The 15,186-nt window shown below is 61.6% G+C and overlaps 1 protein-coding gene across 2 annotated transcripts; it reads right to left on the bottom strand.

The window, feature by feature from the left end:
* Positions 1 to 596: 596 nt before the first annotated feature.
* SLC4A3 (solute carrier family 4 member 3) lies at positions 597 to 14,847 on the bottom strand. Of its 2 annotated transcripts, XM_012740286.2 has the most exons (23): positions 14,696 to 14,847; positions 14,374 to 14,529; positions 13,828 to 13,993; positions 12,968 to 13,245; positions 12,717 to 12,832; positions 12,077 to 12,276; positions 10,358 to 10,506; positions 10,030 to 10,210; positions 9,467 to 9,602; positions 9,010 to 9,193; positions 8,516 to 8,615; positions 7,867 to 8,051; positions 6,973 to 7,198; positions 6,532 to 6,750; positions 5,979 to 6,127; positions 5,611 to 5,805; positions 4,903 to 5,133; positions 4,456 to 4,545; positions 3,844 to 4,010; positions 3,012 to 3,265; positions 2,469 to 2,638; positions 2,104 to 2,277; positions 597 to 1,469 (listed from the first exon to the last, which is right to left on the bottom strand). In XM_012740286.2, exons 2-23 carry the CDS (start codon positions 14,422 to 14,424, stop codon positions 1,392 to 1,394), a joined length of 3,699 nt encoding a protein of 1,232 aa, XP_012595740.2. In that variant the 5' UTR covers positions 14,425 to 14,529; positions 14,696 to 14,847; the 3' UTR covers positions 597 to 1,391. The 2 variants fall into 2 exon arrangements, with proteins under 2 accessions (XP_012595740.2, XP_012595743.2); XM_012740289.3 differs by lacking the exons at positions 12,077 to 12,276; positions 12,717 to 12,832; positions 12,968 to 13,245; ... (1 more) ...; positions 14,374 to 14,529; positions 14,696 to 14,847 and adding an exon at positions 11,016 to 11,405 and having other exon boundaries at positions 1,102 to 1,469.
* Positions 14,848 to 15,186: the final 339 nt, after the last annotated feature.

The raw sequence follows: 15,186 nt of genomic DNA, 5'->3' as shown, positions 1-15,186 counted from the left end.
GGAAAGGGGATCTTGTCCTCGCATAGGCCAGGGGAGTCAGTCAGAAAGGCCACCGTGGCGCCAGAGACCAAGCGACAGGCTGGAATGAAATGCTGAAACCTGGGTGGTAATCCGGGACAGCTGGAAGGGCTTGCCTCTTCCTTAGGAACACAACAAACAGCCTCCCAGTGCTCTGTCCCTTCCCTCCTGACCAGCTTCGGGGCACTAGCTGATGGCCTGACACCTGGGGGGGTGGGGGGGAGGAATGGGGAAAAGGTAAGGAAGGAGCAGGGCCAGCTGCAGAGGAAACGGCTGCTGTGGCTGCGGGATCCCCGGCGCTGGGTGTTCAGGCTGCTCAGAGCTGCCCGGGCTGCGGAACTCCACGGAACCTCCGAGGCCCAGCATGTCTACAGGATGAACTGAATGCGCGCGAACGGGAGCTCTGATCGCAGCAGACCCACCAGGTGGCAGTGCGGCTGCTCCTCAGTCGCCACGGAGCCTGCAGGCCGAGAGCGCGGCCACGAGAGGGCAGCACAAGGACGACCAGTTCCATCACGCTGCTGGTTGCCTAGCAACTGTGACGCAATGGGCTCCTTTTTCCACCCTCCTCTAGGCTCCCAGGTTATTTCTAGCAAAACAGAGACTGTTGCACAAGGAGTGGCCTCAGGAATCCTAGAACTGCCTCTCTTAAGCCAGGAGAATCTAAAACGGTCCAGGGACCCCAAATCTAGCACCACGCTGGCGTCTAGGGGATTGGGCTGTCTCTGCTCCTCCGAATACCAGTAATCAAGAAAAGAAGAAAAACATTTTCCATTCCCCTCAGTAGCCCCACAATCATTGGAAAGGCTCGGATTTCCCTAGTGGCTAAAATGGAGCAACTTCACACCCCTTCCCTCCCCTTTCTAAGCAGAGTCTAGATTAGCTTGCATGTGACCTTGAGCAGACCTTGAGCCTCCCACTCCTCAGCTATATTCGAGGGGGCCTGGGGGGTGATGATAAGGCCCAGCTCTGACCTTCTGTGGTCCTGATTCTCTCTCTTTCCCCCAAGGACTCTGTCCTTGACTCAAACCTCTCCTTGGTTTTGATAACCCTGAAAATAGAATTCCTCTAATTCCAGTGGATAAGTATGACCTGAGAAATCAGAGATGGAACCAAGAAAGTGAGGCAGACACACAACAAGGAGTGTGGTTATAATGAGCTCAAAGCCTGTGTCGGTCTGTTCTGTGAAAGGTTAGATGAGGTCAATGCCCCAGGCAGAAGTCAGGGGACCGCTCTAGCCGTGGCATCAGAAGTGGTTCCAGGCACATCTCTGGGTCATGAGGAGCCCCCTGGCCCTGAGCCTGGGCTCTGCCAGGGGCTCAGGAGTTGATCCCTAAGGTGTCGGGGTCTCTAAGGGGTACCATCTTCAAGGATCACACGGGCATGTGCAGCTCGTTGTACTCATCCTGGCCATCTTCATCGAAGTTTGGTTCAGCGTCTTCCGAGTCCAGCTGCAGAAGGAACAGAAGGTTGGTAGTGGCAGGGAAGTGGACTCATCCCCTCCTGTTCCTAGACTCCTCTGACAAGCAGAACTCCCCGTCTGCAGGGACCATGACCCCAGGGGAGCATTTCCCATGGCCAAAACCTTCAGATCACCCTCCACACATCTGGTTTAATAATAATATTAATAATATAATAATATTAATAAAGAACAGCTACCACATATGAAGTTCTTTCCTATGGCCACTTGTAGTTGCTGCGCTACCTTTGTACACCATGATTGAGTATGGATAAATTGCAAAAAGATGTCTTTTCTTCTAGCTGACAAAAACAGAGCTCAGGGTAGGTTTCAGTGCCACCTCACTCCCTTTTGGTCAGGGTACGACCTGCACAGCTGTCTGCAGCAGCCCTGTGCTCCCTCTGGTACCACACTGTCACCCTAAGGCCTTTACCTCGGTGCGTACTTAATCCCCCCAACAGACCTCTAAGGTAGACTATATTATTGCCCCATCAAACAAATGAAAATAAGACTTTAGAAGGTGAAATAACTTGCCTGAGGTCACATGACTAGCAGATGGCCCAGCAGAGACTGAAACCCAGTGCCCATCCGCCCCAATACTGCTGCCACAAGCCACCACCCCTTACCGCCTGCAGCTCCCTGTCCTGGAAGAACCGGGGCAGAAGGCAATGCCTCAGAGGCACAGTGAGCAGCAGCAGGAAGGGAAAGGCGAGTGAGGCCGCCGTGGACTTGACCACCCAGAGCAATGCGATGCAGCCCAGCTGGATGCAGGTGAACAGGTGCATCCGCCACGTTTTCACCTGGGGAAACGGCCACACAGCCTCACCACACAGCACCCTAGCTCCCAGCTCCCACCCACATCTTTGGGACCTTGGCTCCCCAGGTCCCAGCTTAATCCTTTATATTCTTCCTGTCCACCTCTGGCCCAGGGACCCCTCTGGGTCCCCTCCCCATTACTTCATCACCCCATCTCCGTGCTTCCTGGCCCTACCTTGGTCACATAGGGCTGCTCAGGATGGTGTTTTGCTGGCATGAGGATAAGCAACAGACGCTGGGACAGCTGGATCCCAGACAGCGATGTGATCCCCATGTACAGGAAGATCCCAAAGAGCACAGCCAATGGGATCCGACGCAGCACAGCCCCCATGACAATGGACAGGCCTGGAGGAGGTGACACAGGCCCACCTGAACCCCTGGGCAGCCCCCATGAGGATGGACAGGCCTGGAGGAAATGACACAGGCCCACCTGCCCCCTAGGGCCACCTCTGTAAGGATGGACAGGCCTGGTGGTGAACGGAACATGGACCCATCAGACTGATCAGCTTGGCCTCATCCCCATGAACAAGAGAAGAGGGAGCCAGACAGAGAAGCAGGAAAGGGCTCAGGGAAGAAGTAGGTTTGGGGGTCAGAGCGAAAACTAGACCTGACACACTGGGGGATTCACAAGGGACCTGGGTCAAGCCTGGGAAGGAGAGAGGATCTAGGGCCGTGGGGTCCCAGACACCAGGTATGCGGCCGGAGGCTGGGCTCTCACCCACGAGGCTGGCGATGAGCACCCCGGTGACCCGTTGCTCCCGCACCTCCTGGATCTGGGGCTTTTCGCCGGGTGCGATGGCAGTGCGCATCACCGTCAGCGCATTGACGTGGGTGACTGAGCGGACGGTGGCAGCTGTGAGCCAGGGCAACCCAAACAGCCCACAGAGCCCCCCCAGGGAGCCAATCAGAAGCAGGTCCAGGTGGAAGCCGGAGCCTTTGAGCAGCCTCCGTGCCTTCTGGCTGACGATGAGCCTGCAGGGACAGGGCAGGGTGGGGTGGTGGCTGGCGGCAGGACAGGCACAGGGACAGGCACACATTCAGGGATGGGATGGTGGGGGGTGGGGGAGGCTACACCGCCAACAGTTCTCCCAGGGCCTGCCAGCTTCCTCTTTTAAGTTCCCAAATTGAAGTTCTCACATTGAAGCAAATTTGAGCCAAATTCTCATACTGTGAATATTTAAAGCACCACAAAAGCCAGATGCCAGATCTCACCACGTTCTTGTGGTTTAACCAAAATGAGATGCATGTGAGCATCCCTGGGTGGGAGACACACTGCCAGAGAGTTCTGAGGACTGTCAAGCGCCACCCTGCAAACGGTGGCAGCGACAGACATACATCATGTCAACCCACCACAGGGAGGCCACGCCCTTGCCCCACCCGCTGCCTCTGCTCCTCCCCCAGCTCCTTCCCCAGCACACCTGCCCTTCCTCAAGGCCTGCCACAAGCTCCCGCCCACCCAGCACCCCCATACTAATAATGGCTTTCCTGCTGTCACCCTGGAACCAAGCCAAGGAGCCAGGGAGCCGGCCCACCGCCCCCAGCCCTCTCACGCCGTGATCTGGGTCTCCATGAAGATCAGGATGAGGACCAGGAGGGCAGGGACAGCAGCTGCCACCATCATCCAGGGCGGGAAAGGACGGGCACTGCCCAGGGGTGGGATGAACCATGTGCGCTTATCAGGAGAGGTCACTGAGAGCCCCGTGGGCACTGTCAGCTTCTGCAGGCAGGAAGGAAGACTGGGGCTCAGGAACACAGCCTCCCTCCCCACGCTAGGGACCCCCTGCAGCAGCTGCTCCCACCAGGCTGTATCCCCAGGACCAGGACTTTGGGGAATTTGGGTGTGAATAGGTTTGGGGAAAATGGTTTTGCATCCTCCAAAAGTTCACTGTCCCTACAAGGGTCTGATAGAGGACAGGGAAATGAGCGCCTTCCCAGAGCCCCTGGGCTTCAGGGGACCTGTTGCAGGGAGAATCTTGGATTCTTCACTCAGGATCACAGGTGGCTTGGACTCCCTGGGGAGCCCCTCAGCCGGGACCCCCAGCCACCCCCCAGCGTGGCCACTCCACTAGGAGAGCCGGGTTCCTGCCCTGATCTTGACCTCTCGGGCTCCCGCTCCTGGCCCTGGGGGAAGAACCTGCTGCCGCGGGCTCAGGCTCACTCACCTGTGTGTAGGTGTCCGTGATGGAGTAATCCACCAGGACCATCACCAGGATGGAGATGGGGATGCCAAAATCCCCGATGATGCGGCGAGCCTTGAGTGCGCCCAGTCAGGGAAAGGAGGCGAGGTCAGCAGACTCACAGGGGACCTGCCACCCCTGACCCTTCCTGAGACCAAGCTGGAGCCAGAAGTCCCCCCACCAGCCTCTTGAACGCACCCCCCCAGGTGCCAGTGCAGCCTGGGAGGGCGTTCTTGTCTTAATTAGACTCTCTGAGCGAAGAGCGAGAAGACCCCAGGAGGAGGCTTCTCACGGGGTGGGGGCTGCCCAAATGTGGTTCTGGCCCAGAGGCTGCCGGGGCGAAGGGGAGCAGCCCCTCTGTGGAACAGAGCCTTGCAGTGACAGCAGGACTCAAGGGGACCCACGGGGGGGTCCACACCGGAGCCACCGCACCTTTCCACCCAGGAAGCGGCTGTTCCTGAACTTGCGCAGGAAGAAGGCGATGAAGAAGGTCCCGAGCATGAGGATCAGGGACAGCAGAGCCGTATTGGGCTGGTTCTTCGGACCCCGTGGTCCCTCGGTTGGGGGCAGGGCACTGCCATTCAGCTCCAGACCGGCCTCCAACGCTCCCTCTGGGGCCCCCTCTGGGGGGTAGAATGGCAGCAGTGGGTGTTCTGTGAACACCTGTGTGTGGATGACAAGGACACCTTATCACTCACGTGGGCAAGTGACCTGACTGCATCATCATCATCGGTGTATCTGTGAGGGAGAAAGAGTGTGGCCCTCACATACCTGAACAGACAACAGTGACACACAGATATCCAGATACACCACACACACACACACAGCCCTTTACAAAAGGTGATTCAAAAACCCCCAACACCAACTCTGACCCCTCAGCACTGACAGCACCCCCACCTCCATCACATACCTGTGCAGGTGTGTCCTTATCTCCATACCTCCACCCAGGAGCCTGGTGCCTTGGCCTGGAGCCCTCTGGGCCTTGACCCCCTTCCCTTCAGCTCAGACCTGGCCCAGGCTGTCCCCAACCCCCCACACCCACACCAGCAGAGCCCCCTCCTTGTCCCCTCCACCCCGATGCTCCACACCTCCCCCTCCCAGCCGCCATCTCGCCCGCCCCAAGACCCTCTGGACCTCCACCTTGTAGAGCTTGTGGAAGGTCTCGTAGATGAAAATGAGTGAGATGAGGAAGGCGAAGATCTCCTGGGTGAAAGGCGAGATGTAGCGGACCAGGAAGCTGCCTTCGGCGGCCACCAGGGCAAGGACAAAGACCACCAGCCAGAGGCCAACCCACACCCGGCCAGTGAGGTACTCCAGGTCCTGGGCTCGGCAGAACTGGAGGCGGGGAGGGGCTGGTTACCCACAGGCCGTCTGCCCTGGGGTCCGTGCCCTGTGGGATGGGCAGCGGTGAACTCCGATGGGGAGGTGGGTGGGGGAGACTGCAGGGACCCTTCCCCCCGGGCAAGGAAGAGCACAGGGCAAAAGGGCTGGGCAGGGCAGGGCTTCACCTTGAAGAAGGCTTCCTCGAAGACAAGCAGTGGCCCAGAGAAGCCGACCACAAGTAGCGGCTGGGCCCCCAGCAGAGAGAAGAGGACACCGAGCACAGCCGTGGACACGATCAGCTCAGACACACCCATCAGCCCCTCGGTCTTCTCTCCTGGGGTGGGCAAGCCAGCAGGATGGCTCTGGCCTGGCTCTTTCTACCTGCCCCCTTCCTCATCCTGGAGCCCCCAGTGAGAGCAGAGCAGCCCCCAGAGCAGGAGCCCCTACTGGCTCCTGGCTCCCCCAGGAGCCCCTACTCCTCCCAGCCCCTCCCCACTAGCCCCCAAGGCGATCACAGGGTCCCCCACCGCTTGTACCTCTCCACTTATAGCCCTCACTTACAGATCCTGGGATCTCCTGACCCAGCAGCTCCGAGTGTTCGCACCTTTCTTAGCCCCTCTAACCACTGGTCCCTGGAGGTAATCACTGGGACACCCTCACCCAAAAACGCTGCAGGTGACACTGGGCCCCCAGAGTGACCACAGGAGCCCCTCAACTCCCCAAGCCCTTGCGCCTCACCTAGCAGCCCCCCAAAGGTGATGGCAGGGCTGAGGGCTGCAAAGTAGATGAAGAGTACGGCGGCCACGCACTGGGAGTGCAGGGCGTCCCGCAGGTCGCTGGGGTAGTGCGGGTACCGGCGCCTCACGTCCCGCACAAGCCCCCCAAACACCGAGCCCGTCCGCAGCAGGGGATCATCTTCAGGGGTCGCCTCTGAGCCCCCCAAGTCCAAAGACAGCTCTAGGGGAACAAGAGGCTGCTGGAACACGACCCTCCCTCCTCCTTCATGGAAGCCCTGGGCTCAGCCCACTTCGGCCTGGGACACGGCAGAGACCCAGGATCAGGGATGCAACCTTGTACAAAGGACGTGGGGAGTCAGGACGGAGCTAGAGTCACAGCCTTAGGGCCCTGGGATGGGGGAGTGTGTGTGTGTTGGGGGGACTTGGCCCCAAAGGGTCTGACCTTTCCCAGGAGCCGTGTAGCCGCCCTGCGTGGTCATCTCAACTTTGGTCTGTTCGCGCTCCCGCCGCTTCCGCAGCAGCTCGCGCTGGAAGGCAGCCACGGAGCGCAGCAGGTCACGGCCCTCCACCTCGGACGGGGGGATCACGATGCTGCCGTCCAGGAACTCGCTGATGGCACTCAGGAGGTCCTGCCGGTCATCGGCCTGGTAGGCAGCCTCATGAAACAGCTGGGGGTAACAAAGGGCCATGATTCTCAGGGAAGGGCCGGGAGAGCCTCTGGGAGGAGGGCTTCAGGGAGGAGGTGTCGGGTCACAGAGCTAGAGGCAGACGTTCAGCCATATACACCGGTGCAGCCTAGCAGTACAGGTGGTTGAAATACTGACATGTCCCTGCAGGCCCACCATCAGCCACTGCCCTGAACCCCAGATGCCCTCTTTGCCCCAGAAGGCTCCAGACCTTTCCCCATGCAGAAATTAATGGGTAGCACCTGGCATAACAGGGGCCTCTAGAACCTTCTGATTGGACAGTGCCCACACCTATAGGTTGATAAATCATTTCAACATTGCCCCTGGTAAGATGACCCTCCTGCCCAATCCCAGGAGAAGCCACAGAAAGACCAGCATATCCAGCCCTCCCATTCAAGTCTTATGTCGCATCCAAAGCTTCAAGGTCTGGGCTTCTCCCCCTGTGTCACACACCCTCCTACACCCTCAGCCCAGGGCTTCCTCTTCTCCCCTGGCCAACAGCTCCCCACCCCACCTCCCAGGCCATGGCCTCCACCCAGGGGGTGCCCCTAGCACCCATGCCTCCCTGGGCACCACTGTGGGCAATGAGAGGGACAAGGAACAAGCAGGGGGCAGGGGAACAGGCCTACAGAGCCCAGCCCGAGCCCAACCTTGTCGGACATAAGGGTGGCGATGGAGCGGCCGAGCTCGTGATAGTCGGTGCTGGTGTGGCTGGGCCCCAGCATCACGAAGAGGAAGCGGACGGGCACGGGAACCTCAAGCACAGACTCCAAGAGCACAGCCTCACTCAGCCGCACGAAGGCTGCTGCCGGCTGCTCCAAGAAAGGCACACAGCCTGCAGGAAGAGCAAGACACAGGGCGCTGGGCACAGGGGAGCAGTCAAGGCAGGCTTTAGAGGACCCCAGGGATATCTGAGGCTAGCATGTACAGTTCAGCAGCTTGTGCACTGCACAAGGGGACATCTGGGGCTAGCATGTACAGTTCAGCAGCTTGCGCACTGCACAAGGAAATCCCTATCTAAAGGGGCCTATTCATTCACATGTTTATGTATGTGTTATAATTTACCAACAGACAGAAATGAAGGGTATTAAAGAAGGGTTTCTTTTTTCTCGCAATGGTGCTATATGGACTAGCATCAGTCCAAGACAGCAGAAATCTAGACAGGAAACAGGCAGGGGACTGGGAAAGAAAAGGCTGGACATACGACAGGTTGTGAGGGAGATGGAAGAGGCAGCCTCCGGGCCAGAGCTCCAGACGACACACTCTGCAGACCCTGCCCCAGCGCCTAGCCCTCCTCACCCACAAGGACAACGGTGGCCTCGGCATCTTCAGGGATCTTCTCCAGCAGCTTCAGGCTTTTCCCCCGGTGACCGTCTCCCCCAGGCATGTGCAGGGGCTTCTGAGGACGCAGAACTGGAATAGGGCTGGGACCCAGACTGGAGGCCGTGGCAGGCCCTCCCACCCCTGCTCCAGACCCGGATTGGGCCCTGCCTGCCCCTCCCCAGCCTGGCCAGGCAGTTGGTATGGCAGCCCCACATCAGGAGGGACCAGCTCGAGATCTGGACCCTCCTCTATGCCCCCACTACCACCTCGGTTTCATCTTGGTGTTTAGATGCCCCCCATGGTTGTGCCCCACATTGCATTCACACCTCCCGTGTCTCCTATAGGCCCCCCACGTGCCTAGCATGTGCCTGGCCTCCCACCTTCCAGGCCCACCGAACAAAGTCATCAAGGACCTTGACTAAAGCCGGATGCCCACTCAGTCCCCCACCCAAGTCGGCAAGGCCACTGACCTCCTTGGCATCGGGGTCATGGGGCCAGAGCGGGGCTGGCTCCCCCAGGTCATCCGCCATGGTAGGCACCACACCATCAGGGCCGTGGCTGGGGGCTGGGTGATGATTCCCCAGGACTGAGTTCACACTGGAGCTCGATGGGTTTCGGGGAAAGAAGCTATTGTCCTTGTCATCGTTGGGATGGCTAGAGAGGGGAAGAACAGGGCAAGGTGGGTTAGGAGGAGAGGCCTGTGGCAGATGGAGGTCATGAGGAGGTGACAATGGAGGTTGTCAAGGCCCCTATCCCTTCTGCCTCAGTGTAAGAAAGAACTTTCTAATGATTGGAGCTGTTGAAGATGGGAGAGAAATGAGCCCCCGTCACTATTCAAACAGAAGCTGGGAGCCGCTCAGAAGAGGCTGTGCTCCTGGAAGGGCAGCTGTAGGAGGCAGGCCCCTCCTGGGTGCCCCACCCTGGCACCTGTGTTTCAGTAGCAGGGTACGCAGGACGCTGGCCCTGTCCTCCGGCCGGATCTGGTCGGACACGATCATGGTCTCCACCACGAGGTGTGCGATGCCTGGCAGCGTGGTTTGCTCCAGATCCAGGAGGGCAGCTCCTAGGGGCACAGTCGGGGTTGGGGCCCGGTCCTCCATGCTGCCCTGCCCCCCAGGGCCAGGCAAACATGCCGTGTGAGCAAAGCGCCCCAACGCCCCAGGCAGAAACACAGCTCCACACTGCCAGAGGCCAGCCAGGAAGAGAGGAGCGAGAACAGAGCATAGAGCGAGGAAGGGCACAGCCCCACCTCGCCAAGGAAGGGGAAGTCATTTGTTCATTTACTGCACGTGTGCTGAGCACCGACACGCGCCAGGCACGGTACTAGGTGCCAGTGCACAGCCCTGCCCTTCAGAGCTTATGGGCCGCTTAGGCAACTGGATCCAGGGGCGGCTGGATCCGGAGTAGTCCCCAGGAGCTGAGCAGCCTGCCACAGGCTGAGCTCCGCGGCCCTGAAGCTGTGCAGCCCAGGCCTGGCCTGAGGGCCCTACCGTGGGCGATGGTCCTCCTGAGCTCAAGAAGGCTGCGGAAGGAGAGCGAGGCCACGTGGGGCTTCCCCCAGCGCTCGGTCTCCTCCTCCACGTCCTCCTCAAACTTGATCCAGCGGGCCGTCTCCCGCCAGTGGGGCTCCTGGCTGCGGTCCAGCATCAGCTCGTTCAGCTCCACAAACACCTGCGGTGGGTGCCAAGGGTGAGGGCCTGGGGGCGCCGGGCGGGCGTAGGGGACATCGCAACGGGGCCAGGCTGGGAGGAGGGGAGACCAGGGCTCCAGGCCCGGGGGTGTGAGGAAGCCACAGGCCCACCCCCCAGTGTCCTGGACCTCGTGAGGCCTCCGGTCCAGCTTCTTCTTCTTCTTCTTCCTGCGCAGGATGGGGGCCAGGCCACTGGGGCTGCTCCTCCCGCCCTGTGTCCGGGACGGCTTCTTCACTAAGTGCCGGCGCACTCCAGGGTTGTCCTCCAGCCGGTGACCTGCGGAAAAGGTGAGCTTGGCGGTCCCAGAGGTCCAGCTGGGGCCTCAGGACCATGGCCCGGCCTCTCCAGCCCCCTGCTCTGCCCAACCTGTCTAACTGGTGATGGCCACAGTCACCGGGGGGCCACGCCAACGGGACTGCATAATCCAACATGGCCATTTCATTGACAAGAAGGGTGAATGAAGTTCAGAAAGGGGGACCAGCCCAAAGTCACGCCATGGAGGGAGACCACTAGCCAAGATGCAATGAAAAGGCAGAGCCCAACTCAGTCCACAGCCCCAGCCAGACCCTCTAGCATCTGCTATGGCCACTGCCCCTGCTCTGGGGCCCACGACTGACACCAAGTCCCCAGGCACTTAGTCTCAACACTTTCCCTGTGCCCCTCTTGGCACCCACGTCCCCATCCCGTGGGTACACAGCCCAGCAGACTCAGGCAGGGCTTCTCTCCCTTGCTCACGCTGCCCCGCCCCAGGCCGGCAGCTGGGGAAAGGCGGACCCGTTACTCACAAGCTGCTGCTTCTGCCGTGGGGCTCAGCTGGCCCCTGATGGACTCCCACAGGCCCCAGTCCTCAAAGTCCAGCACAAACATCTCCAAGTCTTCTGAGGCCAGTGAGTCTCGAGGGTTGGGGGCTGAATCCCTCCCACGGTCCTGGCCTTCTGTGTCCCCGGGCCCAGGCCTGAGTGCCCCATTGGGCTCTGTGACCTCCTCCAGCGGGCTCATTCCCGCGATTGTCAAGGCCTCAGCCCCTGCTCTCTCCCCACACCCTGGCTCCCCTGCCAGGTGGGAGCCTGGACAGGGTGGTCTCTGTCCAACTAGAGTTGGAGGTGGCTAGAGGTGGCAGGTCTCCTGACCCTGACTCCCCAGTCCCTAAGCCTGCTCCCTGCTGCTTCCAGCCCCAACCCTGGGCCTGTAAACACGCCCTCCCCCGACCCCCCCATCCTGCTGCTGCTGCTGCTGCCATCGGATTGTTCCTGTCCCTGTCCTCAGGCCCTGGCAACTTTCCATGACGTACTGAGCTCAAAGCCCTCCCCTCCCCCCACCCCCGCCCACACACTGGCTCTGAGAAGGAGGAGGGCAGATCAGTGATGCCCCTGGCCTGGGCACAGAGCCCCACGAGTGATGACAGGTGGCACAGAAACCAGGGCACTGATAAGATGGAAGGAATGTGCCGAGATCGCAGCCAGGCCTGGCCAAGGGTGGTGGGACGCAGTGAGGGGCCCTGACACAGGGAGAAGCCACGCCTAGAGGAGGGGCTCAGACTCGGGGGCTGGTTTGGGGGTACAAAACAGCCAGGGGACAAGAAGAGTTTGCCCTGAGAAGAGGGGCCTTCAGGAGGGTGACATAATGATGTGGGAAGTGGAGCTGCCTTATTCTAGGGGTGACTCAGAGGACAGAATCAGGACCCAAGGGTAAGGGAAATCTCAGCTCTGGCAAGCAGAGAGGTGGCTTGGTAAGGTAGTGAGTTCCCTGTCACTGGCCACATTCCAGCAGACAGGGATACTGCAGAGGGAACTCAGCCCTGGGTGGGGCAGAGCTCAGAGTGGGCCACAGGGGCTGCCACACTCACTCTTCATGTCGTCCAGGTCCGCAGAGCCCAGCATCTGGGCCTCCGCCTCATCAGTGGGCACCTGCTGCTCTGGACCACCGGGGTTGCCCAGGGCACTGCCTGGGCACAGTCGCTCCCGCAGGTCATAGCTGGCTGACGGGCTCCAGGGTCGGCTCTTCTCCCCAGCCACTCGGGAGACCCGGGCCCGGGGGCTGGGGGAGCTGGGGGGGGCAACACGGCAGCCTTGGACTTGACAGGCCCAGGCTAGTGGGTTCCTTTACCTTCCCCCAGCCCAGGGCGGGCCTGAAGTGGACCCCTAAGCACGAGACACAGGCCCCTCCCGGGCAGGAAAGGAAGCTCACCTGGGCCGTTCCTCCCCATCCTGTCCCACTGGTCCCTCCTTCTGGCCTTCTCCCCTTCCTCCTCTTCACTGTGCCAATCCCTCCTGGAGAACTCCTAACTTCTTCACTCTGCACTCTTTCTCCCCTCCTTCTCTCCTCCTTGTAAATCATATGGACGGGAAGTCCCCCAACCCCGCCCTCTTCTCTCTGGTCAGAGCTGGGGACACTCCTCAAGGTTGGGATCCAGGTGACTGACAGGCACCCTGGGCCCCACGGCTATGGCTTGGCTGGGCCCCACAGAATGGGCGCTGGGCCCGTACCTGACCGAGTGCTGGGGGCTCTTGTCAGAGCGTGGGCCCACCGAGGGCAGGGGCTTGGTGAAGGCAGCCCTCCCCGCAAGGCCTGGACTGTCATCCTCGTCACTTCCAATGGAGAACTGCATGCAAGCAGAATGTGGCCTGGACCCCTGCCCCGACCTACCACTCAGCCCTTAACCCCCCACCCTGCCTCACCCAGGCCCCCTACCATGTCCTCCCCCTCCCCTCTGCAGATCCAAGGCGCAGAGCCCTACCTTTGCTTTCTGTGGGGAGCCCGAGGGTGGAGGCTCCAAAGGTTCTGCCTCAGATTCCCCTTCCTCTTCCTCCTCTTCCTCTTCCTCCTCATCCGCTCCAGCTCCCCCCTCCTCCTGGATAGGAGGGGTCCCCTCAGAGGGTGGGGCAGAGGTTTTCTCCTTCTTCCTCTTCCTCCTGGTGTGCCGGGCAGAGGTGGCGGGCAGCCGCCGCAGCTTGTGGGGTGGAGGCAGGCGCGCCGAGAGCGGGTGGTGGGTGTGGTGGGATGTGTGCCGGTGAACTGAGGGCGCAGGAGAGCCGGTTGGGGCCCCCGCAGCAGAAGGGGGCCCCTCCCTGCCCAAGGGACACACACCTCATTCTAGCTCAAGGCCTCAAACAAGGGCACCTAGGCCTTCCTCCAGGGCCAGGTCCCCCCCAACACCTGTGTCCACGCGCCTGCCATTGGTGAGACTGGGCAGGGTGGGGGGAGAAGTGATGGAGGGGGAGGTCATGAGAGGGTCTGGCGGGGAAGACTTTACACAGCAGGGAAGGGAAAGGTGGAGTTGGAGGAGTTGAGGGGAACCAAGGTGGCAGAGAAGAGAGAGTGAGCGGGGACAAGGGTGAAGATGAAGGTCACCAAGGGCGGGCCCAGGCCCATCTCCCTAGATCCCCCTGGTCTGGGGCCCTGCTCCCCTGGCAGGCGGACAGGCGATGGGTGAGGAAGGCAGGATGACTTAACACGGCATGGTGGCCCAGCAGAGTCCAGCACAGTGTCCAGCACAGGATGACACTGGGTGACCAAGCTGGAGGTGAGCGCAGTGATGGTGGCGATGAAAGTGATGGTAGTGAAGGCGGCCACACTAGGGGTCCCCAGGCTACCCACACTCAAAGTCCCGCTCGCTGTAGCTGCGGCTGGGCTTCTCGGGGTCCCAGGCCGGGGGCTTGCTGATGAGGTCCCCAAACCTGCTCACAGCCAAGGTCTTGCCCAAGTCATCGTCCTCCTCCTCCACGTCTGGACCCAGAGGGGGCTCCTCCAAGGGCACCCGGACCTGCAGGCCAAGACAACCTCTCCTAAGGACCCCCGACCTGTGAGCACCCCACACCCGGTTGAACTCCAAGCCCTAGCTGGGGTTGGGGACCCAGCAGTCTCCATCATCATCCAGCCCCATCCTCTGTGCTCCCCGCCCCAGCCTTGGTCAACATCTCAGAAACCACCCTCTCTAGGCCCCAGGGCTGGGCAAGGAGAGGGGGGCACAGATCTAAAAACATACCAACAGAGACCCCTCTTTTTCCATGCCCCCCAGCCAAGCTCCATCCCCAGATCTGGGGGCGTCCCAGGGTCGTCCAGAGGTCAACTCTCCCTCCTTAGGGTCTCTCCCCCTCCTCTTCCCCCAGGTCCTCCACCCCCACCCCCGCACGCATCAGTCACCTGGGGAAGGGGGGAGGCGCCCCCGGGCGGCGGGATCACTCCGTTGGCCATGGCCGGGGAGGCGGCTTGGGAGGCGGCTTGGGAGGCTCTTGCTCACCAAGGGCCCTGAGCGCCGAGTGAGAAGCAGGGGCCGCTGCAGAGGCCTAGCGGGGAGCCCTGGGGGATGGGGAAAGTGCAGGGTCAGGATCCTCGCACTGGCGCCCCCCGCCCCGGAGCCGATGCCCGCGCCCGGCCCGAGCGCCCTCCGAGGCCCAGCCACGCCCGCCCGGGGCAGCCCGGGGCCCACGCCCTGCCTGGTGCGCCGCGCCCCGCCCCGCGGTACCTCGGGGCTCCGGAGCCTGCGGGGACCGGGCGGGCTGCCGCGCCCCATGTCCCTCCCCGCTCGCTCCGTGGCGCGGCCACCGGGCTCCCGTCTGCCCCTCGCCGCGCAGAGCCGGGCCGGCCGGGCAGACGCAGGCGCCGGAGCCCGCAGCCCGCGGCTCCACCTCCTCGCTCCGCACCTCCGCCGCCGCCGCCGCCGCCGGGCCGCACAATGGGAGCGGGCGGGCAGTGACTCACCCCGCCCCGGCCGGCGCGGCCCCCACGCGCGGGCCCCGCAGGACCCCACCTGCCCACACGCCCCTTCTCCAGGCGCCCCACGCATTGCTGGGGGCGGGGGCACGGCCCTAAGTTCCCACAAGCCCCCAAATTCACTCACTCCCCCACCTTGCTCTCCGCCTCCCCTCCACTCAAAAGCCGTGGAGGCGACCCGCTCCGCAGACGCAAGGCCCTCCTGCTTTGAGAAGGGAGCTCACAGACACGTGGAAGCACCCG

The sequence above is a fragment of the Microcebus murinus genome, chromosome 8, assembly GCF_040939455.1.
Source record: "Microcebus murinus isolate Inina chromosome 8, M.murinus_Inina_mat1.0, whole genome shotgun sequence".
Lineage (NCBI taxonomy): Eukaryota > Metazoa > Chordata > Mammalia > Primates > Cheirogaleidae > Microcebus > Microcebus murinus.
Note: the sequence above shows the minus strand (reverse complement) of the source record. Positions and strands in the feature narration are given on the sequence as shown.